The sequence below is a fragment of the Oryctolagus cuniculus genome, chromosome 19 (assembly GCF_051225735.1).
Source record: "Oryctolagus cuniculus isolate XC-2025 breed Fujian yellow rabbit chromosome 19, ASM5122573v1, whole genome shotgun sequence".
NCBI classification, from domain to species: Eukaryota; Metazoa; Chordata; class Mammalia; order Lagomorpha; family Leporidae; genus Oryctolagus; species Oryctolagus cuniculus.
The window spans coordinates 56,748,171-56,772,113 of NC_142885.1; the positions used below are offsets into that span (position 1 = coordinate 56,748,171).

Consider the following 23,943-nt stretch of genomic DNA (forward strand, 5'->3'; position numbering starts at 1 on the left):
AGGTCATGTTTGCTGTGCTGCCTCACGGGCTCTGGATGGTGGGCTGGCCCCTGTGCCTGACCACCTTTGACCTTTGCCCGTGCTGAAATGTGGTAACCTCTGCTCCCCCCGCCAGCACCTCTTCCCAGCCCACGTTTCTGCCTCGCCTGTCCGCCAGGTCTGGGCCTGCTGCAGCCCTTGCCTGTCCGGCCCAGAGTCCTCTCCCAGTGGTGCTTGCTGCTGGGGGCTCCCTCCTCCCTCTCCGTCTCCTCCTTGCTGGCGGTTGTCCTTTGGTGACTCGGCCGTGGCTGATCGCTCCCACTGTGCCTCTGCTGCCAGGATTTGGCCCTCGTTTCTGTCCTCCTTCCTGTCCATTCAGCGGCTGTCTGGGCCCTCCAAGAGCAGCCCAGGGTCGGGGCAGCCCTGGTGGAATGGGACCAGGGCCCCGTTCAGGAAGGGGTGCAGAGAACGCACAGGGCAGGTCTCTATAGGCGAAAAGAAAAAAGTCCGAGTGTGCAGCCCAGGCAGAAGCCTGGCTTCAGGGAGAGCGAGCGAGCGAGTGGCGAAAGACCCTGTGTGGGGCCTGTGATGCTGTGAAGAGCAGTCAGGTCTGGGGTCTGTGGTTCCTCCTCCTCCCCACGCCCACCAGGATGTCCACGTCCTTGAGGCTTGAGAAGTTAGGCTGCGGCTGTGCCACGCCGGACCCCCAATCCAGCAGAGATGGGGTTGTTTGCGGGGCTGGCTTGTGGGGAAAGCAGGCACCTGCGGTCTCTAACAGAGCCTTCCTGGTTCTCAGGTCTCTAAAGGAGAAAGGGAAGGTGGGGGAGGTCAGGGGTGACCTGGGCTCAGCTGATTATCAGGCAGATTCCCAGGGTCTGTTCAGATAAGGATCTTGACCCTGGCTAGGTAGAGGTTCCTTCACAGTTGGTACAAATTCCTCACCTGACTCTGATCCCTTAAGCCTTAGGATCACAGTCACAAATTCCTCCCTTATCGGAGATGTGGCAGTCCCAGGCTTTTCCCTGAGGTCAGTCCCGGAATTCCTCAGCAAGGATTTCCCACTGATGGACTGAGCTGCCCTTAACTTTTGGTAATGGATTGTGGAAAGGAGGATGTGTGTATCCTGGTCCCCGGTACCTGTGAATGCCGTCCCTCGAAGGGCACAGGTTTGCAGATGGCAGTAAGACTTCCCAGGGCCGCCTCCCAGGTGGCGGACCTGACTCCTGGCTTCAGCCCCACCCAGCCCTGGCTGTGATGGCTATGTGGGGAGTGAACCAGGGGATGGAAGTTCTAACTGCCTCTTTGTTGCTCTGCCTTTCAAATGTGTAAATAATTTTGTTTTTTTTTAATTTGAAGTGGGGAGAAAATTCTGGGTTATCCAGGCAGGGCTCGTAAAATTGCAAACTTCTTATAGGAGGGAGACGAGGTAAGAGAGGAAGAATGCACATGCCCATCCCTGGTTTTCTTCCCAAATGCCTGCGTGGCCAGCACTGGGCTGGGCTGGGCTGAAGCTGGGAGCCAGGAGCTCAGTCCGGGTCTCCCGTGTGGGTAAGAGAGAGCCCACTACTTGAGCCATCACCCCTGCCTTCCAGGGGGTGCGTCAGCAGGAAGCAGGACCCAGGAGCAGAGCTGGCCGGGTCTCAACCCCAGGCGCTCCAGTGTGAGATGTGTCTTTTGTAAAAGACGCGTTCATTATTGTTTGAGACAGTGTGACAAATGCAGGGGTGAGGTGGAGAGAAAATCTTCAGCTGTTGATTTACTCCCCAAGTGTCTGCAGAAGCTGGTGCGGGGCCAGGCCAAAGCCACTGGCCAGGGACTCTGCAGGTCCTGGGTGGGAGGAACCCAAACCCCTGGACATGACCTGCTGCCCCGGCACGTGAGTAGGAAGCTGGCTGGGAAGTGGAGGAGCCAGGACTCGATCCCAGGCACCTGATGTGTGATGTGGGCCTCCCAAGCAGCTGCTTGGGCCACTGTGCCGTAACACGTGCTGAGATGTGAGTGTCTTTACTGGTGTCTTAACCGCTAGGCTGCACACACTTCAGGTTTCCGACCTGCGGAACTGGGAGATGATTTGAGTGCATGAGGGTGTGTGCGTTTTGGGAGAGGAAAGCTGGGGTGTTTAGCAATATCTATTGCTGTGTAACCGATTACCCCAGAAGTACCTACTTAAAAATATGAACAAACATTCACTACCTCCATCCCTGTCTCGGGGCCAGGGGCCAGGGCACGGCTTGGCCGGGTGGATGTCCCGGCTTAGGGTCTCCTGTGAAGTCGCAGTCGCCTTGGCGGCCGGGGCTGCTGCCGTCTGCAGGCCCACTTGGAGCCATGGGATCTGCTTCTGGGTTGCACGCAACTGGCAAGTTAGTGCTGGCTGTCGGCAACGGCTCACCATGAGGGCTTCTCCAGGGCACCGCGTGGGGGTCCTCAGGACCTGTCCGTTGGCCATGTACAGGGCAGGTGACCCAGGAGGAGGCTAGAAGGAAGCCATATGTGTGCTGTAACCTGCCCGTGGAGTGAGGCTCTTGCTGCTCCCGTGCCGCGCAGGAGGGGCCCTGGGGCTTTGGAAGCTACCAGGAGTTATGGAGGTGGCAGCAGAGTTGGATCCTGGACCCATTTCACCACATCTCAGACCGTCCTTTCCCTGTTGAACAAATGTGGCACCCTTGTCCAAAACCAGTTGGGTTTATATCTGGACTTTTATTATTTTTAAAAGATTTTTTAAATTTTCTGAAGGGTAGAGAAAGATCTTCCATCCTCTAATTCACTCCCCAGATGGCCACAGCGGCTAAGGCTGAGCTGAGCCATGCCGAAGCCAGGAGCCTGGAACACCATCTGGGTCTCCCACATGTGTGACAGAGGCCCAAGCGCTTGTGCTATCTTCTTCTGCTTTCCCAGGCACTTTAGCAGGAGGAGCTGGATCGGAAGTGGAGCATCTAGGACTCGAACCGATGCTGCTTTGAGATGCTATTATTGTAGGCTGCAACTTAACGCACTGGGCAACCAGTGCCGACCCCACTGTGCTTGTCTTGATTACGATTGTTGTATAGTTAAGTTTTGAAATCAGCAAGTGTGAGCCCTCCAGCTTTAAAAAAAAAAAATGATTTTGTTTATTCAGTCCTTCCTTCAAAAGGCAGGGGGAGAGTGCTTCCATCCTCTGGTCCATTCCCCAACTGCCTACAATGACTGGGGCTGGACTGGGGCTGGGGCTGGGGCTGGGGCTGGGGCTGGGAACAGGAACTCAATCCAGGTCTCCCACGTGGGTGCCTGGGAACCATCACCTGCTGCCTCCTGGGCTCTGCATTAGCAGCAAGCTACAGGTCGGGGCTGGGGCTGGGTGTTGAATCCGGGTCCTCCAGTATGGGATGTGTGCATCTTAACCAGAGTCTTAACTGTTGGACCTAACGCTCACCTGGAGTCTTCCAACTTTATTCTCCTATCAAGATGGTTCTGGCTGTCTGGGTCCCTTGAGTTACCCTGTGAACATGAGAACTGGCTTGCGTGAGTTTCCACGGAGAAGCCAGAGATGTGGGGTTGGCATCCTTTAATGCACTCACTTTTCACAGCAACCCCATGAGGTAGGTCTTGCTTTGGTCCCATTTTACAGATGAGCACACCGAGGCCGACAGAAGTCCAAGATCTTGCCTAAATGCCACATCTGGGAGCTGCCCAAGCCCGGCTTTGACCCCGTGGCTCCTGAGGCTGCGTCCGTAGCCAGCATGCGAAGCGGTCTCTGGCTGTGTCTTCCCTCGCAGACCCCAGCACCGCCTTGCCCTCCTTGTGTTCCAGGCAGCCCGTGAAGATCATGTACTCCTCCTCCAAGGAGCCCACCAAGCCAAAAGGGGGTTCCAAGACTGACGTGAACGAGGAGGCAGAGGCCTTGATTGTCAAGTCCCCCCAGAAGGAGCGGCAGCCCTCCCTGTTCAAGGTCCTGTACAAGACCTTCGGGCCCTACTTCCTCATGAGCTTCTTCTTCAAGGCCGTGCACGACCTGATGATGTTTGCCGGCCCCGAGATCCTAAAGTAAGCCCCTGCCCTACCCGCGGCGCCCCTGCACCTCCTTGCCACGCTCATGACCGCCAGGGCTGGCGCGTGCTCACGGGGATTCGCAGCCGGGGGTCGGTCTGTCCTGGCTTTGCTCTGTGCTCTGCTCAGCTGCCGTCTGAATGAGGGCCGCGTGGGCTGCAAGCAGCTGGACCCCAGGCAGTGCCCCTGGAGCCAAGATGCAGAGGATGTAATTTGTCCTGGGACACGGGGAGCAAGAGAGAACCAGCATAAAAAAGGCATAGCCCAAAACCAGGCGTCAGGAAGGCTTGCCTACCACCTCTCTCCCTTCTTCCCCATCTCCCTGGGGTACCAGCTTCCCCCTCTCTCCCTTCCCCGTCTCCCTGGGGTACCACCTTCTCCCTCTCTCCTTTCTTCCCCGTCTCCTTGGGGTACCACTGTCTCCCTCTCTCCCTTCCTCTCCGTCTCTCTGGGGTGCCACCTCCTCCCTCTCTGCCTTCTTGCCACCATTGCCAGCGTCATCAGTTTGCTGGTGATGAGATGGGGCCCGTCGGTGCAGGAGCCCCAGGGCAGTCATCCTGGGCCCTCTGCCCGCTCCCCCACAGGCTGCTCATCAACTTCGTGAACGACAAGACGGCCCCGGACTGGCAGGGGTACTTCTACACGGCGCTGCTCTTCGTCAGCGCCTGCCTGCAGACCCTGGTCCTGCACCAGTACTTCCACATCTGCTTCGTGAGCGGCATGCGCATCAAGACCGCCGTCATCGGCGCCGTCTACCGCAAGGTAAGGGAGCGCCCCGCGGTCCCCGGGACGTCGAGGGAGAGTCACCTGCCGCCCTCACCTTCCTTGCCTCTGCTTCGTCCGGCAGGCGCTGGTGATCACAAACTCAGCCAGGAAGTCCTCGACGGTGGGCGAGATCGTGAACCTCATGTCTGTGGACGCGCAGCGGTTCATGGACCTGGCCACGTACATTAACATGATCTGGTCAGCCCCTCTGCAAGTCATCCTTGCTCTCTGCCTCCTGTGGCTGGTGTGTGTTTGACATCATTCCCCTTCGTGCGGCGGGAGGGACGTGGGGGCGGGGGCGGGAGTCGGAGCAGGCCGTAGCTCCGGGTGCTCCTCGCGTGGTTCCCGTTTGAGTTCCTGTCGCCTTAACCGGCTCCTGACGTCCTGCCCCTCCCTGGGCTCATTGGGTTGAGTTCTCTCTTCGTGCATGGCGCTTGTTTGCGTTTGTCTTTCCTTGGCGTCCTCTGTGACTAACAGCCCCACAGTGCGCACGCTGCCTCCTTCCCCTGTATCCTCGCCAGTGCTAACCCAGCCATTCATCACCGCTTCCTAACATTGTCGGGGAAGATGCTCTCAGTGGCGAGGCAAAGACATCCACCCGCAAGCAGCCTGAGCCAGTAAAGGGTGTCCAGGGGAGGTGCATACGGGAAAACCTTGGGCGCTGGCGGATCCAGGGGCTCCAGCACTGTCGTCACTGTCGGAAGGGCTCATTCTCACGCCTTTGGCATTTCTCAACCCTGTTTTCCTCAGTTGGCTTCGTTCTCGGTGGGATTTCCCCATGTGGCTTCCATGGCCTTCAGGTTCAGGTCATCTTTCCAGGGAGGAGAAGGCCGCACCTGTGTGCCCCAGCCAGTTGCAGGGAGCACACGAGTGCCCCAGGAGGCAGAGTTCTAAGCCTGGCCAGCTCTAGTCCCGTGTCCTATCCCACTGTAGAAGAGATGTGATTGACAGTCCTTTCATCCAATGAAATGATGATGGGCCAAGAGGCTTAGCGGGCACATGTGCCTTGTTCTTCCTCATCTGGGAGCTCTGCTCGTGCACTCCCTTCCTCCAGGAGGGGCCTTCCTTCCTTCCTCCCAGGGGTGTGGTCCTGCCCGTCCGCCAGGGCTGTGCCAGCGGCCGCTGCTGCTGGTTGTGCCCCTGTCAGTCACACGGGCTTCCTCTCTGGGTCTGATGGCTGGGGTATAAGAACTGGTGTGCTGTTGCCTTCCTTGGTCTGTGACTGTGTGCCCTCCTCACCTGAGAGCTGCCCGTACACACAGCATCTGACTGCTTTTGTATCCTCTCTGTGCTCAGAGCCGCAGCAGGGCTGGTGTACAGTAGGCACTCGGAGGACCTTTGATTTACTTACTTATTTGGAAGGCAGAGTGACAGACACACACTCCCTAAATGGCCGCAATGGCCAGGGCTAGGATAGACTGAAGCCAGGCACCTGGAACACCGTCCACATCTCCTGTGTGGGAGCAGGGGCCCAGGGAGTTGGGCAGTCACCTGCTACTTTCCCAGGCGCATTAGCAGAAGCTGGATCGGGAGAGGAGCATCCAGGAATCAAACTGGTGCCCACACGGGTTGCCGGCGCTGCAGGAGGCGGCTTAACCCGCTTGGCCTTAGCACTGTTCCTTCAGACTCTCTTGATTTGATTGCAGGTGATGTTTTGTTGTGTATTCAGAGAGCGTCAGTTGGATCCAGTGTTTATCATAATTGAACTTGGAAGGAGAAAGCCCACTAGAACTGAAACACCTGGACAGTGTCCAGCAGTGTCCGCTTCCCCAGCCAGGGCTGCCGTGGGTGAAAGTCTTCACACAGTGCTTCCTGCACAGCTGCCTCTGGGGTTGCTTCCTGAGCCGATAGGAACGTCGCTGAGCATTGCACTGGGCTCGGATGGTGGTGTGGTGTCCGAGGCGAGCTGGCTCCCCGTGGCGCGGGGCTGCGGGTGCACCCCTTGCTGCCCACCACGTGTTCACAGCCTGCCTCCTCTGGTTGTACCAACTGCACTTCCGCGTTTGACCAGGAGAAACACAGCCGAGGGGAGTGGATGACGGGGTAGGCCCATTGCCAACTCTGTGCCCTCGGACATGTCTCTGTGTCTGAGCCTTGATTGCCCCATAGTGAGGGTAGCGTGGTCAGGAAACCGGACAAGCAGATGAGTGACAGCAGGTCGCGTTCACAGAGCAGTGCCTGCTTGGTGTTTGAGTTCCTCGCTGTCGGAGTTGACCTGGGATGCCTTGGTGTTGGCTCGGCAGGGACAGTCGAGATGCCTGTTGGAGCGGCAGCAGCATCTTTGTGGTACTCCGAGCAGCATCCCCTAGGGCGACGATTTTGAAGGGTGAGCACGCCTGTTTTTCCGCATGTCTGTAGGTAGAAGGAAACAAATCCCATTATCTTCTAGTCTCGTGTGAGAGGGTGCTTCAGAACGTTCACGGAACGTGAACTTGAGCTCAGTTTATTTTGATGCAGAAATTTGTGAAATCCACGTGCATGAGGGTTTGCAGAAAGTTCACAGAAAATGCATGTTCTTAAAATAGAAAAGGCAATGGATTTGAACGTTTCTCCGCACCAGACTCGATCTTTCACTTCTGTTCTCCTGTGACCTCTTGGCGGTACCCTGGTGTGTTCACCAGTCACCCTCTTCAGGGGTCTGTTTCTGGGTGTGGCTTAGAAAGGAGGGCAAAACCGTGGGTCTCCCTCTTGTCTCGGCCCATCGGCACACGGGGCAGGAGAACAGGTCTGAACCTCTTACCCACGCGTCGCAGAGCCGGAGGCGTGAGCACCTAGGTTCCCTCGCTCCTCTGGCGGCGAGACGGAACCTGAGCTGAGGAGGCGTTTGCAGTCGGGGTGGTCTCTGTGCGATTACTGCTGTCGAAAGAGAAGTGTGTTGGATCTCGCAGCCCTGTGGCCGCCTGCACCGGCGGCAGCTCGTTACCCAGGGTCACGGCAGGTTCTGTGGCCCACCAGGACTCCCATGCTTACCTTAGGGTCGTACCCACGTCTGAGATTTTCACGAGCAGAGTTAGCAAAGGGTGAAGGTGCCGAGGCTCTCCCTGGCTGGAGTCACAAGGATGCGCTCAGTTCCCCAGCCACAAGCCAGCCTTCTACTCGTACGGTGTTGGCACCCAGCGAAGCCCAGTCGAGACTGGGTCACTCCCTGGGGGCTGGTCCCATAGGCATCCGTCGCCCCGTGTGTCAGAAGAAGAGGTGGTTCAGTGTGATGTTTGTATGTCCGTTGTGCACTTGGAGGAAGACCTCGTGAAGGCCACGTTCCCAGATGCCGCCAGGACCTGTACGCAGCCTGGAAGCTGGCTAAGCGGTCAGGCGGCTGCTGTGTTAACCTGTTTTCTACTCGGTGCCTGGCTGCCGTTCTCGGATGCTGAATCTCTAATTTGCAAACACTGTCCGTCTCCAGGGGCATCCGACAAGGGCTTGTGGGCATGCGTAGTCCTAGGAGGCTTGGGAGGACCCTGAGCTAGCAGACTCTTGAACGCCCCGCCGCCCCATGTCTGGGTGCGAGGAAGGCAGCCCCTGAGCGCTGGGCAGAGTGGGCGCGGGGAGGACCAGCCCCAGAAGCTGTTCAGGCCCTGTTCTCTCCCATCCGGTGGGGGATCGAGCGTCTCTTCTCTTCCGTAGAACCTGGGTCCTTCCGTGCTGGCCGGGGTGGCTGTCATGGTCCTCATGGTGCCCTTCAATGCTGTGATGGCGATGAAGACCAAGACCTACCAGGTGGGCTCCAAGCTGTACCCGCACGCCGCTGCCCCCCCCCCCCCCCAGCCCAGGGTCCTTCTGTGTAAACTCTGGGGGTTCTCAGCCCACCAGAATCACTTGAGGGGTTTTAACCAGGTCTGAAAGTCCAGGCCCGTTCCTGGGATTCTGGGTCACTGACCATGAGCGGGCCCAGGCATGGGGTTCGACTCGACTTCCTAGGTGGGGGCAACGGGTGGCCGGGCAGAGCACACCTGAGACATGGGCCTGCAGGAGTGAGAGCCTTGTGAGGTGGGGGGAGGGGGGACAGGGGTGTGGGGCTGCAGCTTTCACCCTTGATTCCCTGGGTGTTTCACCCTTGATTCCCTGGGCAGCGTTGAGTGTTCTCACCTGTGACTCAGGAATGACCACACCCCCGAGCAAAGGGTCCTTCTGAGCACCAGCCTGCAAATGCTTAGAAAGCTGCCCAGCAGGTGCAAGAGCGGGGTGGCGTTGATGCTCTCAATGGCTGGAGGGCCTGGACACGCCCCAGTCAGGACCAGCACCAGTCAGGGTAAGAGACACGGCAGTATTTCACAACCATGGATTGGCTGTGAGTCACTCAAGAAAATAAATAGAAAAGAACATTATCATCCTCTCTCCTCTCCCCCACAGTTGGAGCAGCAGGGTAGAGCCTGTGTCCCATCTTCCCTGACACATGAAGACTTTGTTTCTGTTCCTCGATTTTAAATTTAATAGGCTTCCCCAGTGTCCAGCCCAATGGGCTTGGATGTAGTTTTCTTTTCCTTGATTTTTTTTTTTTTAAAAAAGTTTTATTTGTTTATTTGACAGGCAGAGTTATATAGAGAGAGATCTTCAACTCGCTGGTTCACTCCCCAAATACCTGCTACAGCCAGGGCTGGCCAGGGCTGAAGCCAGGAGCTTCCTCCAGGTCTCCCACATGGGTGCAGGGGTCCAGGCACCTGGGCCATCTTCCTCTGCTTTCCCACCTGCAGAGCAGGGAGCTGGATCGGAAGTGGAGCATACGAAACTCGAACCAGTACTCATGTGGGATGCTGGGGTCTCAGGAGACGGCTTAACCCTCTGCACCACAACACCAGCCCCTCTTTTCCATGACAGGGGAGTCCTTCTGTGTGGTCACAAGGCCGAGAGTAGGATTTGTGGGATTTACAGATTCTACTCCCCCACCCCTGGGAAAGCCCATCTCTAATACAGATGGTGGTATTGGGACCAGTGCTGTGGCACAGCAGGTTAAGCCGCTGCCTGCCATGCACATCCCATATCCAAGTGCCAGGCCGAGTCCCGGCTGCTCCACTTCTGATCTAGCTCCCTGCCACTGCTCCTGAGAAGGCAGCAGAAGATGACCCAAGGTGCCTTTGCCACCCATGTGGGAGACCCAGATGGAGTTTGAGGTTCCTGGCTTTGGCATGGCCCAGTCCTGGCTGTTGTGACCATCTGAGGAGTAGACCAGTGGATGGAAGCTCCCCACCACCCCGGTCATACTTCCTTGCAAATAAACCTTAAAAAAGAGTTCATGGAACATGGAGTGAAGAGATGAGCTTAGGTGGTGAGCCCGAGCGACGGCGGATGCCGGCGCAGGTGTGGTGCTGATTGCCCCTGTCTTTGAAGGTGGCCCACATGAAGAGCAAAGACAACCGGATTAAGCTGATGAACGAGATCCTGAACGGGATCAAGGTGCTGAAGCTGTACGCCTGGGAGCTGGCCTTCAAGGAGAAGGTGATGGACATCCGGCAGGAGGAGCTAAAGGTGCTGAAGAAATCTGCCTACCTGGCGGCTGTGGGCACCTTCACCTGGGTCTGCACCCCCTTCCTGGTGAGCGAAGCCAGCCTCCGCCCTGGCCCATGCGCTTCCTGTGGTCCTCTTTTCATCCTTGAGTAGATTTTATTTTTTTTTTTTTATTTTTTTTTTTTTTGACAGGCAGAGTGGACAGTGAGAGAGAGAGACAGAGAGAAAGGTCTTCCTTTTGCCGTTGGTTCACCCTCCAATGGCCGCCGCTGCAGCCGGCGCACCGCGCTGATCCTGGCAGGAGCCAGGAGCCAGGTGCTTTTCCTGGTCTCCCATGGGGTGCAGGGCCCAAGCACCTGGGCCATCCTCCACTGCACTCCCTGGCCATAGCAGAGAGCTGGCCTGGAAGAGGGGCAACCGGGACAGAATCCGGCGCCCCAACCGGGACTAGAACCCGGTGTGCCGGCGCCGCAAGGTGGAGGATTAGCCTATTGAGCCACGGCGCCGGCGATTTTATTTATTTTTTACTTGAGAGGCAGAGTTACAGATAGACATACGGAGAGACAGAGAGAACGGTCTTCCAAGTTCACTCCCTAAATGGCCACAATGGCTGGAGCTGAGCCGACCCGAAGCCGGGAGCCAGGAGCTTCTTCTAGGTCTCCCACGCGGGTGCAGGGGCCCAAGCACTTGAGCCGTCTTCTGCTGCTTTCTCAGACCACAGCAGAGAGCTGGATGGGAAGAGGAGGAGCTGGCACTTGAACCGGTGCCCATGTGGGATGCCGGCACCGCAAGTGGAGGCTTAGCCTACAATGCCACGGCAGCATTCCCCGCCCCCCATTAGTGTTTTTAAGCGTTAACTAAGCTTTTCAGGGAAGCTTTCTCCAACACTTTTTTTGTTTTAAATTCCCACCCTAGTCCTGCCTCCTGTTTCCTTCATGGCACCTAGCAGCTTCGGGCCAGCCAGTTCAGGAGCTTGATCCAGGTTCTCCGTGAGATACGGAGTTGGCTGCACCAGGATATAAACCAGTGCTCTCCCTTCCTTCTGGAGAAAGTCTGGGAAGAAAGCAGGGTTAGCCGAAGCCATTGCTCGCCTGGTCTGGCCTTTTGGTCTCGTGGCCAGGTGGCCACAAAGGGAGTTGTCAGGGACTGGGGGACCACAGGCTGGGTGGCACCGCCCACACTCTGGAATTTACCTAGTTTGTCACCAGTGTCTCCACGGGAGTCTCAGCTCGAGGTGACGGTCTGTGTGTCTTTCCAGAAAGGAAGCATGCGTGCATACAGGTGTGCAGCCTTGCACACCATCAGGTGTTGTAAGTTCTCGAGAGATGGGTTTGAGGTGTGCAGGAGGTACGGCAGGCGCTCTGCAGACACCGCGCGTCATACACCAGGGGCTGGAGCCTCCGTGGGTGCTGGTGTCCTCGTGGGCCCCAGGACGCTGGGGGACGGCTGTGTGTTTTCTCTGGGAGGTGTCTGGGAGCGGAAATGGCGCATTCTGGCAAACGCTGGGCTTTCTGCTCGGACTCCTGCCTGCTCCGTCTCAGCCGGGCGGCAGCTTTGAGGTTTCAGGAAGCTGCTGTCGTTCCTGCGCCCGGGGACCTGTGCCTGCGTTCTGCCCCAGGTGCTGCTGGCCTCTCCACACGCCTCCTGGAGCCTGGGCCTCACAGGGGCTGCTGGGCCATGGCCATGGGGGTGGTCGGCATCAGAGCCCCTGGAGGCCTTGTTTAAACCCTGCCCGGGGCTTCCGATTCAACAGGTCTGGGCAGGCCTGGGAACTCGCATTTTGGTAGGGCCGCATTCCGGGTGCTCCTGGAATGGAGTTTGCTGATACCGGGTGTGGTCCACGGAGCCGCAGCATCGGCACCACTGTGTTGCTGGTGGACACAGACCCTCAGGCCTCAGCCCAGGCCAGCTGGGCCGGAGTCTGCATTTGAGTCAGTGCTCTTGGCGGGAGGCTCCCAGGCACGGGGAGGTGTGGGAGACCTGGCAGACGGTGGGAGTCGGTGTGTGTGCTCTGCACAGGGCCGGCTAGTGCATGTTGTAGGTGTCCTGGGCTGACCGGTCTTGGTACTGGTCTGAGAGAGGAGCCGGAGATGGTAGGTGAAGCAATGGTGGTGGCCGGGTTCCTGCAAGATTGGAATTTTACGTAATTTGCATACATCATGAGTTCGGTGTTTGGATTTTCTCCCCCTAACCATTAAGAAATGTAAAATCAGTTCTGAGTTCATAAGCAGGTATGGGCCTCGCGGGGACTGCCTGTGGCTTTGTTGGTTTTCTTTTTTTTTCCACATATGTTTATTTATTTATTTTTTTTATCTGCTTGAAAGGCAGCACAGATGGGAGATGGTGGGAGGCATGGGTGGAGAGAGAGGTCTTCCGTCTGCTGGTTCACTCCCCAAATGACTGCAGTAGCCAGGGCCAGGCCAAGCCAAAGCCAGGAGCCCAGAACTCCATTTGCTTCTCACATGGGTGGCAGGGGCCTAAGCGCTGAAGTCATCTCCCGCTGTCTCCCCAGAGCAGGAAGGTGTGAGTTGGAAGCAGAGGTGCCGGGACTTGAACTGGCACTCAGGTCGGATGTGCACATCCCCAGTGGCACCTGCACCACTGAGCCACAGGGCCCGCCCCTGGCTTGTTCTGAGAGCTGGGACACCTGCTGTGTCCTGCTGCCAGTCCCAGGAGTGAGCTGAAGCCCATCTTGGTACCTCCCCGGCTGGGGATTTTCTCATGAAAACTGAAGGGGTTGGATCACAGGGGTGTCCAGTACTGGGCTGGCTCTGTGCCCCCGTGGGTCCTCCCCACCTGGTCACGAGCGGCAGGCCCCTGGGTGACCGCTGCCAGCATCCCCACATCGAGCCCTCTGGCCAGGCACCCCAACACGCGCTGATGCAGCCTTTGTGCACTTCCCAAAGCTCTCAGCTGTCCCCGAGGCCTTGACTTTTGACTTTTGAAAAGTGAAAGTTACGGCCGACCTGTGGTCCTGTAGAGGGAATATGCGTTTTCCTGGGAGGCCTTCGTCTCTGTGGTTAATAGAACTGTGCACTGGTCTCTGTTTTTCTGTGCGTGATGTGTACTGTTTTTTAAGATGGGAAGTGACAGGCTCACGGCTTCAGTAGGGCCGAATGGTCTCCTCCCAGCAGGCTTGGTGCCCATGCACCTCTGGGGCCAGGTGACTCCTGTCTTTCGGGGGAGGGAGGCAGTCTGTGCCCCGACTCCACCCCTGCCTCATGGGCGGTACCTCCCCCTGCTCTTGCCACCAGCAGCGACCAGAAACGTCTCCAGATGTTGCAGACGTCACCGTGGGGACACCCCTTCCCCCAGCTGAGAGCCATAGGTCCCCAGTGTTCGGGTCCTGTGTTTCCAGGTGCAACAGTGGGTACAGCTGGGAACCAGGCACTTCAGCAAGGCCACGGGAAACAGCATTCAAGTTAATTTCAATGCAGCAGCTTTGGAAATCCAGGCCTACAAAGCTGTCGTCAGACGGTCCTGGAAAAGCGTGTCTCCCGAAGAAAGTACTTGGGATTTCAAAGTGTTTCTTTTGTACCCCCAGTCAGCTTATTTTTTTTTTTAAAGGTTTATTTTATTTATTTGAAAGAGTTACAGAAAGAAGTACAGAGAGGTCTTCTATCCAGTGGTTCACTCACCAATTGGCTGCAACAGCCAGAGCTGCACCAATCCAAAGCCAGGAGCCAGGAGCTTCTTCCAGGTCTCCTACGTGGGTGCAGGGGCCCAATGCTTGGGCCACTATCTACTGCTTTCCCAGGCCACAGCAGAGAGCTGGATCGAAAGTGGAGCAGCCGGGACTCGAACTGGCACCCATATGGGATGCTGGCACTGCAGACGAAGGATCAACCTACTGTGCCACAGCACCAGCCCCTAGTTGCCTCTTTCACCACACAGGCGACCTCAAGCCGTGTGTGTTTGTGACAGCTGGGACCCCTGTCTCAAGTGGGAGACTTGCAGTCCTGGGTGGGGGAGGTGGTGAGCAGTGGCACCTGAGGTGACCATGCTCAGGATGAGTCAGAGGCGTGGGGCGGGACGTGGGGACACTCTGTGCCTTGGCTCTGCTCGGCGGAGTTGCTGATCAAACCTGCGAGCTGCAGGGGCTCGCCCGGCCACGCTGGCCCTTCCTTCGCCCCCTCCCGCCCTGGGGGTGGTAGCCAGGGCCAGAGATGCCTCCGGGGAGGAGCTCTGAGTCCACAGCTCCGCAGGCCTGGGGGCCCCGGCTGAGACACTCTGACTACATTAGGATAAAATATGTGGCCTTGGCAGGTGTCTGTGTGTTCTTTCCACTGGCGAATTCCTGTGCTTCAAGGATGGGGAGGTCCCCAGCCAGCGCGAGGTGTGATGGAAGACAGAGGCCCTGGGGGTTGGCCCCTGCTTGGGCTGCCATCCTGCGGGGTGGATGGGGCTGTTTCTCTGGGGCACAGAGCCTGCACTGTCCTGTCCCATAATGCAGTGTCCTAAAATGGCCTCCCCAGGGAGCCGGCCGCGCTCCGCCTTCCCCCTCTCAGTGACCGGGCAGCTGCTTGCCTGCGGCTTCACCTCCTGTCTCGCTGCATCAGGGTGGCGTTCCCTGTGGTAGGAAGCCGGCTGCAGGGCACGGTCCGGGACACACAGGCCTCGGCATGCTCCGCTTACGTGCTCGGAGCTCAGGAGACCAGGCAAAGGACGCTTGTTCTGTAAATGCACACAGAGGAGAGGTTGACGTAAACTGTCAGCCAGTCGTAGTCGTCTTGGCATGTGACAGAAACCTAGCTCAGATCAACTGGAGTCACGAAACCGAAAAGTCTGGGCAAGTATTTTTGTAGTTTAATTTTTGTTGGAGAGGCAGAGAGTAAGCGGGTGTAAGCTCCCATCTGCTGGTTCATTCCCCAGATTGCCACAACAACTGGGGCTGGGCCAGGCTGAAGCCAGGAGCTTCTTGTACATCTCTCACGTGGGTGCAGGGGCCCAAGCGCTGGGGCCATCCTCCCCCGCTTTCCCAGGCACATCAGTAGGGAGCTGGGTGGGAAGTAGAACAGCTGGGATAGGAGCCAGCTCCCGTATGTGATGGCTTTCCCCACCAGCCCTGGTGTGGTTTCTTTGTGGGTGGGGGTTGGCAGTCCTGTGTCTCCTGTTCCCCCAGCAGCCCTGGAGGGTCCGGTTGGCAACCCTCCATCTTCTCATTCCCCAGCAGCCCCGGAGCTGCTGTTGCCTTGGGTCTCAGTGGTTACATTTGCTTACGTATTTATTTCTTAGCCAGCGTGGGTCCTGGCCTGGGTCCTGAGCCTGGGGTCACAGACTCCCCAGCTCTTGGGGCTCAGGGAGGTGCTTGGAGGGACTTTGTAGCTGACACTCAAAGATGAAGACTGGGAGAAGTTGGGTTCCCCAGAAGCAGGCCTGGGCACAGGGCAGGCAGGAAGAGCGGCGGTCCGCGCTGAGAGGCAGCCATGTGTTCCAGGGCTCAGGCTGCAGCTGAGGGGTCGGGTCATTGGTTTGCTGTGGCTCACAGAGGAGGTCCCAGGGCAGACACTTGTTCCTCACTGCCCGTGAAGGCCGTCCTGCGTTCTCAGCGCCCACTTCCTGCCAGGCCGTGGCAGACCCCGGCTCCCACCCTCCTGCAGCCACAGTCTCTGTGCCCACTGCACGTGTCCTCACGGGCTTTCCGCGAGGCCTGCCCCCTCCCACACACAGCGCCTGGACATACAAGGTGCTTGGGCACATGCTGCTGGTCCCAGGGACGACCTCTGCTTTCTCAGGAGCCAGGCCTGCGGGCCTGACCACAGCTGCGTGACGTGGTCCCAGGCTGTGGTCACCCCTGGGGAAGCAGGGCTCGGGCAAGAGGCTCGCTGAGAAGGTGACCCCTGAGTCAGGGCCAGCGTGGGGGAAGGAGCGTGTGCCACGGCCGTGTTAGGGGAGTGACCCCAGAGGCACACCGTGCCTTTCCCATGAGCCCCCTGCAGGCCCCTGGTTTGCGTAGGTTGAGGACCAGAGATGCGTCCCTTTTTGTGGGTGCCCTCGGACAGTTTCCGTGAAAGGTATTTCCGGATGAGAGGCCGGTGTGTCGCCCCCACCCAGTCACTGCATGTCAATGGCCTTGCGAGCGCTCCCCCTCCCTCTTGGCAGCACGGCCTGGAAAATCCCTGTGCCTGCTGCAGGGTCAGCGGGGTCGTTAGCGTCAGAAGCACAACAGGCACCTGGTTCATGGGAGGTGGGACCAAGTCCTGGGATGAGAATCAAAACCAGCTGGGCCTGTGCCCTCGGCCCAGCTCTCCCTTTAGTGCCTTAATCTCTTGTTGCCATCAGTGCTTGAAGGAGTCTCATGATGCCCATTTCATAGACGAGACAACAGAGTCCTGCTTAGGGAGGTGAAGTGAGGCCCCCAAGGGTTACCCCCCGAGACACAGTGAAATGTATGCCTTTTAAATTTTTTTTAAAAAGATCTGTTTGTTTATTTGAAAGGTAGAGTTAGAGAGAAAAGGAAAGAGATCTTCCACCTGCTGGTCTGCACCCTAGATGGCCACAACGGCTGGGGCTGGGCCAGGCTGAAGCCAGAAGCCGGGAACTCCATGTCCCCATGTCGGTTTCAGGGGCCCAAGCACTTGGGCCATTCTCCACTGCTTTCCCAGGCACATCAGCAGGGAGCTGGATTGGAAGTGGAGCGACCGGGACTTGAACTGGCGCCCAGATGGGATGCCGGTGTCACAGGTGGCAGTTTCACCCGCTGCACTGTAGCGCCACTCCCTGCTTTTACTTTTCAAGCCCTCTGACCTTCCTTGGTGGTGGTGGAAAGCTGTCGGTGAGACCCTGAGGATGCGCGGGTCCACAGCAGCACCAGAGTCGGGACTCGCGGATCTCCTGACCTCCGAGGCAGTGTGTCCCGAGCTTCGAGAGGCAGGAGCCTGGGGGTCTTACTGCACCCCAGCGAGAGCCTCTACTGCTCTAGAGCTGGGGGCTGCTATGGGGCAGGGACTTCTTTGCAGCTGCCAGGGTCCAACACTTTGCAAGTTGCTTGTGACCTGGTGTCACACTGATCTCATTGTCTGCCTTGCAGGGCAACCCCTGCACTGCTCCTGTCCCTGTCAGCTCCACCTGTCACCTTCACCTCCCTCCCAAGCCACGCTGCCCGCCCTGCGCTGGGGAGGGCACCTGCCTTTCTCCTGCAGGGAGGCGGCTGACTTTGCACTAAGGCGCTGGCATCGCCACAGCCAAGCCCAAGTTCAAGTGGTCTCTGAGCCTGGGCTAGCAAAACCCTGGGACCCCCAGAGGGTCTTCCCAGGACCACAGGCTGTCTGTTTGCCTTTATCTTTGGAGGCTTCCTTTCTTCGGGGCGTCTGAGCACAGCTCAGAACTGGGAGAGAGGGGGCCTTGCCCAGGGCGGTCTTGAGGGCCCAGTGGTGCACAGAACAAAGGCCGTGCCTTGGCTGAGTTGACGTTTTGGCATAGTAAATGCAAGGTGATGGTAGGTGCTGGGCAGAAAAGTAAGCCAGGGTCAGAGGGGAGATGGCCTCAGGTCGTGTGGTGGGGGCCACCTCCTGCAGCGGGAGGGGGTCCCCGGCAGGGGAGGGGCCTGGCCGTCGGACCTCCAGGGTGCCCGTCCGGTGGGTCGCTGAGAAGGCTGGGGGAAGGGACAGTGCTGGGACTTTGGCTGCCAGGCATTCGTTTACCCAAAGGATGAAATCTTCACGTGCTGATGAACTGTGTGCTGTGTTCCTGACCCCGCCCATGGCTGTCGCCACCGCGCCTGGCATGGCCACGTGACGCGGCCCCCGTCCCATCGGGCGGGACAGTCAGTGCCCGTGTTCCACCCACAGGTGGCCCTGTCCACGTTTGCCGTCTATGTGATGGTCGACGAGAACAACATCCTGGACGCCCAGAAAGCCTTCGTGTCCTTGGCCTTGTTCAACATCCTCCGCTTCCCCCTGAACATTCTGCCCATGGTCATCAGCAGCATCGTGCAGGTACGGGCAGGGCCGGCGCCCTCTTCACCGAGGGGGCTCAGTGGCGGCGGCAGGGGCACGACGTAGAGGGGCCGGGGATCGCCCCGGACGCCTCCCTCTGCCTCAGCACGCTCCCTGCTGCGCCCTGGCCCAGGCCCAGGCCCGGGCGGCCTGGCCGTTCTGATCCTGCGTTCTCCTTCTCACTTAGGAACTCGTGCTTGAATCTGTGGAGTGAGTCCACGCCCTGAGGCGTTCTCGCAGACTCTGCTCTGTTCCATTCGGTCCACTCTGCCCTGGCCAGTTGATTGATGGCACACCCCGCTGCTAGGTCCTGACCCTACCCCAGCCCCATGCCAGCAGCTGGCTGCGGATGGGGGCTTTGGGGAGATGTCCTGCTCAGTAGCCGGTTCCCCTCTGCGCCCCTCTCTCTGGGCTGCCGCGTCCTCCCTGTGCCCCCTCCCAGCCCTGTGCACGTTCCTTTGCAGGGAGCGCCCCCTCTGCACCCTGGCAGCTGGCCTTTGCATGAGGGAGGCTTCCCAGAGTGCACAGAAGTGGGGCGAGCAGGGGAACAGGAGCCCCCCGACGGCCTGCAGCTTGGTCCTCGCCCGCCCCCATGGGGTGCTTTATCGCACCTGAGCAGATGAGCCGCGAGGTATCCCGGCGCTCTGCGGGGCCTGGCGTCCTGGCTGCTGATGTCTCTGAAGTCCCTCTCGGCGGTGGGCAGTCCCCCGCCTTCCTGTTTCGTGCCTTTCTGGAGGCTTCTGAGGGCCAACAAGCACCACAATGCATTTTACATCTTTTCTCTAAAGCCGCCGACAGCCAGCCTCGGCTCGTTGAGCTGAGCCGAGCTGCGTCTGAAAAGTAACCGTTCCCTGTCTCCGCTCTCCCTGCAGGCCAGCGTCTCCCTCAAGCGCCTCCGGATCTTCCTGTCCCACGAGGAGCTGGAGCCCGACAGCATCGAGCGGAGATCGGTCAAGGACGGTGCGTGCCTTGGCCCCGGCCGCGGGGGTGCCCGCCGTCTGCTGCCCTTGGCTTTGGCCCTGCTCAGCAGCTTGTCTGCGTGAGGCCCCACCGCTGGCCTGGCGAGGCCTCTCCAGGGCCGGCCCCCACCACCCACTGGCTGTGTCTATCCTAATCAGAGCCTTAGTATCCTCACCTGGGTATTGGGAATGACTGTACCTGCCTTTGGCAAGGTGTCGTCTGGATTGAGAGGTGGTCAGTTGGTGGGTTTGGTAGCGGGGTCTTTTGGCTGTGGCGACCATCCTGTGTGTGGCACACCTGGCCTCTACCCGCTGGGTATGGTGCTGTCTGCCCCCCATTGTGATGGTCAGAGGATCTGCAGTCATGGAGGTGTCCCTGTGTGTGTGTGTGTGTGTGTGAGGGTGGGGAGCACGGAGGGAGAACGCAGCGGCCCCCGTGAGAATCGCTGCAATGGAGGCTGGATTCCTCCTCCCAGCATCCCCGGCCTGCAGCTCCCTGGGTCTGCCGTGCTGGGGGACGCAGGCCCTTCACGGGGCGTGGGAGCAAAGCCGGGGCTCAGGGCGGAGTTTCTCTGCCCGGCTGGTACCTGGGGCGGCCCAGTCTGAAGCCTGGGGCAACTGAATTCTCCCTTTGACCATTAAAAAAAAAAAAAAAAAGCCTGTCTCCTGGTTTTAAGGAAGTTCGGAAGTAGAGATAAGGAAGCCCCAGGTCCTGCGGAGGCAGGCGTGGGCACCGCTCGCCCCTCCCCCAACCTGATACCGCACTTCCTGTTCTCTCTCTTTTTTTGCATTGCTTGTGCCTGGTGTTTTAGAAAGGTTAAGGTTGACTTGCTGTGGGGTGTGCAAGGAGGTATGGCTAGAAAGAGAGGAGACAGGGGCCCACTACGGGAGACAGGAGGAGGAGGAGGAAGGGACCTGACCTTGACCTGGAAGGATGACCCCTGGGGGTGTGAGGAGGCTGACCTGAGGGGAGACAGGTCTGCAGGAGGCCCCACCAGTCCCCACTGACCTTGGCCGCGGCCTGGCCCTCCAGCCTGAGCAGCCTGCGTGGCCCAGCCTCCCGTCTCACTGGGCCAGCGTCTGAGGTTGCCACCAAATCTATAGGCTGAGACACTTCTGAACGACACGGTGGCTGAGCTCCCCAGTTAATGCCTAGTGCCGTTACGGTCCAGTGTTGGGGGTTAAATACTTGATGGGGACAAAAAATGAAAACAGGGGCCTCTGCCGACGCTGGGCTGCACCTGTGCCTCACGGGCTGTCTCTGGTGCCTTTCAGGTGGAGGCACCAACAGCATCACCGTGAAGAATGCCACATTCACCTGGGCCAGGGGCGAGCCCCCGACGCTGAACGGGTAAGGCAGGGCAGGGGTACCCATGGCGGGCTGAGTTCAGATGGGGACTCCAAGCCTGGCCATGCTCCAGCTCTTTGACCTTGAACCTTTGCACAGCTCGCTTTCCCATTCTGAGCCTCAGTTTACCCATCTGGAAAATGGGTCCAATCCCACGTGCTTGGGCTGCTGCAGGGGGTGGGTGTGAAAGTGGCCTAACCAGGAGAGAGAGAAACCTCGCGTGGCCAGGCCTGGGCAGCCAAGTGGGTGTGTTTGGCTCACAGTGCCCCGTGGCCCAGGCACTCAGACAGTGTCCTCAGAATTCTCTTTGTCCTTCCTGGCGCTGATTCGTCCTCAGCCACGACGGCAGGTGGCTCCCGGTAGCTGCAGGTGTGCGTCCCGGCTCTGACTGCCTCACACAGAGCCGCCTGCCCCTCCCTGAGCCGGTCACCGCGCCGGAGGAAGCAAGCACACTGGTTGGCCGGGCTCAGCCCGAGCGAGTGACGCTGCTTGACGCAGGCGTAGGTCAGCCACAAGGCTGTGTCCCCGCACTTCCCTTCAGGGAGGCGTTGTCCTCCGTCCTCGGCGGGGTCCCCTGGCTGCCTGGCCCACCCCCCAGGACCCTGCCCACCACAGTCCTTATCTTGCTAAAGCACGCTGCGTCCCAGAAAGTGACCTTGTTCCCCCAGACAGCCTGTTGGTGCCTCTTAGCTCTTTCCAACTGGGGGCGTGGCCTAGGGCCTCTGATGGGTTTCTTTACCAGAGCCCCAGAATGCTGGGCCAAGGGTCTGTTTTAGAGGCTCATTTTTTTCCCCCCACAGGCAGAGTTAGACAGTGAGAGAGACAGAAAGGTCTTCCTTCCGTTGGTTCACCCCCCAAAATGGCCGTCATGGCCGGCCTGCGCCGATCCGAAGCCAGGAGCCAGGTGCTTCTCCTGGTCTCCCATGGGGTGCAGGGCCCAAGCACTTGGGCCATCCTCCACTGCACTCCCGGGCCACAGCAGAGAGCTAGGCTGGAAGAGGAGCAACCGGGACTAGAACCCGTGGTGCTGGCACCGCAGGCGGAGGATTAGCCTAGTGAGCCGCGATGCCGGCCTCCCCTGTGCTTCTAAACAGTTCCCGCCTCACCGGGTAGTCAGACCGATGCTGTGCTTTATCAGGCAGCGGATACACTCCAGAGAAAAAATTCTGTACCCTTTTGAAGAAGAGATCTGTTTATTTGAAAGGCAGAGTGACAGAGAAAGAAATCTGCCTGCTGCTTCCCTCCCCTAAATGACGGCGATGGCTGGGGTTGGGCCGGGCTGAAGCCAGGAGCTGGAAACTCCATCTGGGACTCCCACACGGGTGGCGTGGACCCAGGCACTTGGCCATCATCTGCTGCCTTCCCCGGTGCGTTAGCAGGGAGCTGGATCCGAGGCGGGGCAGCAGGGATTCAAACTGTGACTCTTAAGCGGGATACTGGCATCGGAGGTGGCAGCTTAACTTCTACAATGCTGACCCCAAATTTTGTACTTTTTTTTTTTTTTCTTTTTAAAAACCTTCTTTGAAAATTCCTGGTCGGATTGTATGTTTAGGAAGTTCTTTCTTACGTCTAACTTAACTCCTGCTTGCTTCAGGTGTCGCTGTTCTCTCTTATCTTCCTCCATAGCTAACCCGTGTGTGAGCCCTGCCCCTTCCTCCGCCCTTCCAGTGTCAGAGCCTTTCTGTTCTGGGTACACTCTGCCTCCCGGATCCCCCAAACCCTGTTTCCACTCTCAGCTTCCAGAAACAGGCCAGCGTAGGGGTGCGTTTGGCTGAGCAGTTGACACTCAGTCCCTGCCTCTGGCTCCAGACTCCGGCTTCCTGCTCGTGCATGCCCTGGGAGGCAACGGTGATGGCTCCAGTAACGGGGTTCCTGCCTCCCACATGGGAGACCTGGACTGAATTCCCAGCCCCCGGCCTCAGCCTCGCCCAGCCACCGCTGGCATCTGGGAAGTGAACCAGTAGCTGGGAGTTAGTTCTTCCTGTTTCTCCAAAAAACTAATTTAAAAAAAATCCAGTCCTATCTGGAGGGTGGCAGGTGCTGCTCCCTGGGCTTTCGTCCACTCAGGCCCCCGTGGCCTGACCTCAATGGGACTGCGTGGCGGCCTTCTGAGGATTCCACAGTCACTGCGAAGCGTGTGTGTGCTTCCACCAGCCTGGACGTTGCAGCAGTGGCCTGGGGCCGCCTCACGCCATGGGCCAGCATTCCTCCTGGTAGAACGAGGAGCTTATTTGAAGGCTCCCGCTGGCCGAGCGTGGGCGTCCCCGCATGGTGTCCCCCGAGGTCCTCCAGGGTCTGGCCCACCCAGCCCGGCAGCGCCCCCTTGGTCCCTGCGCCCTGTGACTCCACCCCTCCAGGCCGAGCCGTTCACAGACATCCGTCGGAGGCAGGCCTGCACTTTCCCACGGGGTCCCTGTTGCACGTCCTCTCCTTGGGAAAGTCACGTTGGTGCCCGTCTGGCCGACTGCCTTAGTGCCACGCCTGATGGCCCGGGTCACGCATGCATTTGCATCCTGGCACCCGTACCTGCAGCCCTCACTGGCCCCCCCAGAGTGATTGCTGAGCCGAGCCCAGCAGTAGGAGGACAAGAGGACTGTCCAGGCATCCCTCTCCCCGCTGGGAGCGACCCCAGGCCCGGGGGGCAGGGGGTGGTGAGACCCGGGGGGCTGGCCCGCTCGGGCAGGAGCGCGGCTGAGGGTGGCTGTGTCGTGTCCTTTCAGCATCACGTTCTCCATCCCGGAAGGTGCCCTGGTGGCCGTGGTGGGCCAGGTGGGCTGCGGGAAGTCGTCCCTGCTCTCAGCCCTCCTGGCCGAAATGGACAAGGTGGAGGGGCACGTGGCTCTCAAGGTAGGACAAAGGCCAGGGGGCCGGGGGCCGGGGGCGGAGTGCCGACGGCCTGGGAGGAGGCGGGAAGCAAGAGCAGAGGGGCTGTCTGTCTGTCTGCTCGCTCTGTGCCCTCCTGGTGTCAGCCGGTCCCTCCCTGCCGTATCCCAGCCCTCAGAGCAGGAGGCACTGGATAAACACCCCCATTGACTCGCTGTCTCCTTCCCTCCCGGCCCTGCCCCTCATACTGCGTCCTCTTGTAGTCTCTTCACGTGGGAGGCTTTCTGGGTGGTTCTTTTTCCCTTTCTAAGCTTGATTTGTATATTTAGAAGTCAGAGTTACAGAGAGAGGGAGACACACACACACACACACACACACACACAGATCTTCCATCCGCTGGTCCACTCCCCAAGTAGCTGCAACAGCCGGGGATGCCTGGGCCAAAGCCAGGTGCCTGGAGCTCCCTCTGGGCCTGGGTGCAGGCGCCTTTTCCCGCTGTCTTCTTGGGTGCATGGGCAGGGGAGTGGAGCAGCCAAGCCCCGTGCTGGTGCTGACAGGAGACAGCGGCGTCGCGGGCAGCAGCCTAGCCCGGCATCGTGGCCCCTCGCTGAGTTCTTCACGTGCGGCTACATGTCGCCTGCCATTTCAACACTGTCACCTTGGCAGA

At 59.0% G+C, this 23,943-nt stretch overlaps 1 protein-coding gene across 8 annotated transcripts in view; it reads left to right on the forward strand.

The window, feature by feature from the left end:
- ABCC1 (ATP binding cassette subfamily C member 1 (ABCC1 blood group)) overlaps positions 1-23,943 on the forward strand; it is a 131,908-nt gene that overhangs the window by 70,625 nt on the left and 37,340 nt on the right. For 7 of the 8 annotated variants that reach the window (XM_089321633.1, XM_051847486.3, XM_089321629.1 and 4 more), the window contains exons 8-16: positions 3,766-3,999; positions 4,587-4,764; positions 4,850-5,011; positions 8,392-8,484; positions 10,093-10,296; positions 18,000-18,146; positions 19,019-19,106; positions 20,381-20,456; positions 23,174-23,300. In XM_089321633.1, coding sequence (XP_089177759.1) covers positions 3,766-3,999; positions 4,587-4,764; positions 4,850-5,011; positions 8,392-8,484; positions 10,093-10,296; positions 18,000-18,146; positions 19,019-19,106; positions 20,381-20,456; positions 23,174-23,300 — 1,309 coding nt within the window. Of the gene's footprint in view, positions 1-3,765; positions 4,000-4,586; positions 4,765-4,849; positions 5,012-8,391; positions 8,485-10,092; positions 10,297-17,999; positions 18,147-19,018; positions 19,107-20,380; positions 20,457-23,173; positions 23,301-23,943 lie in introns of those variants that run through there. The other variant, XM_089321634.1, reaches the window with a different exon arrangement.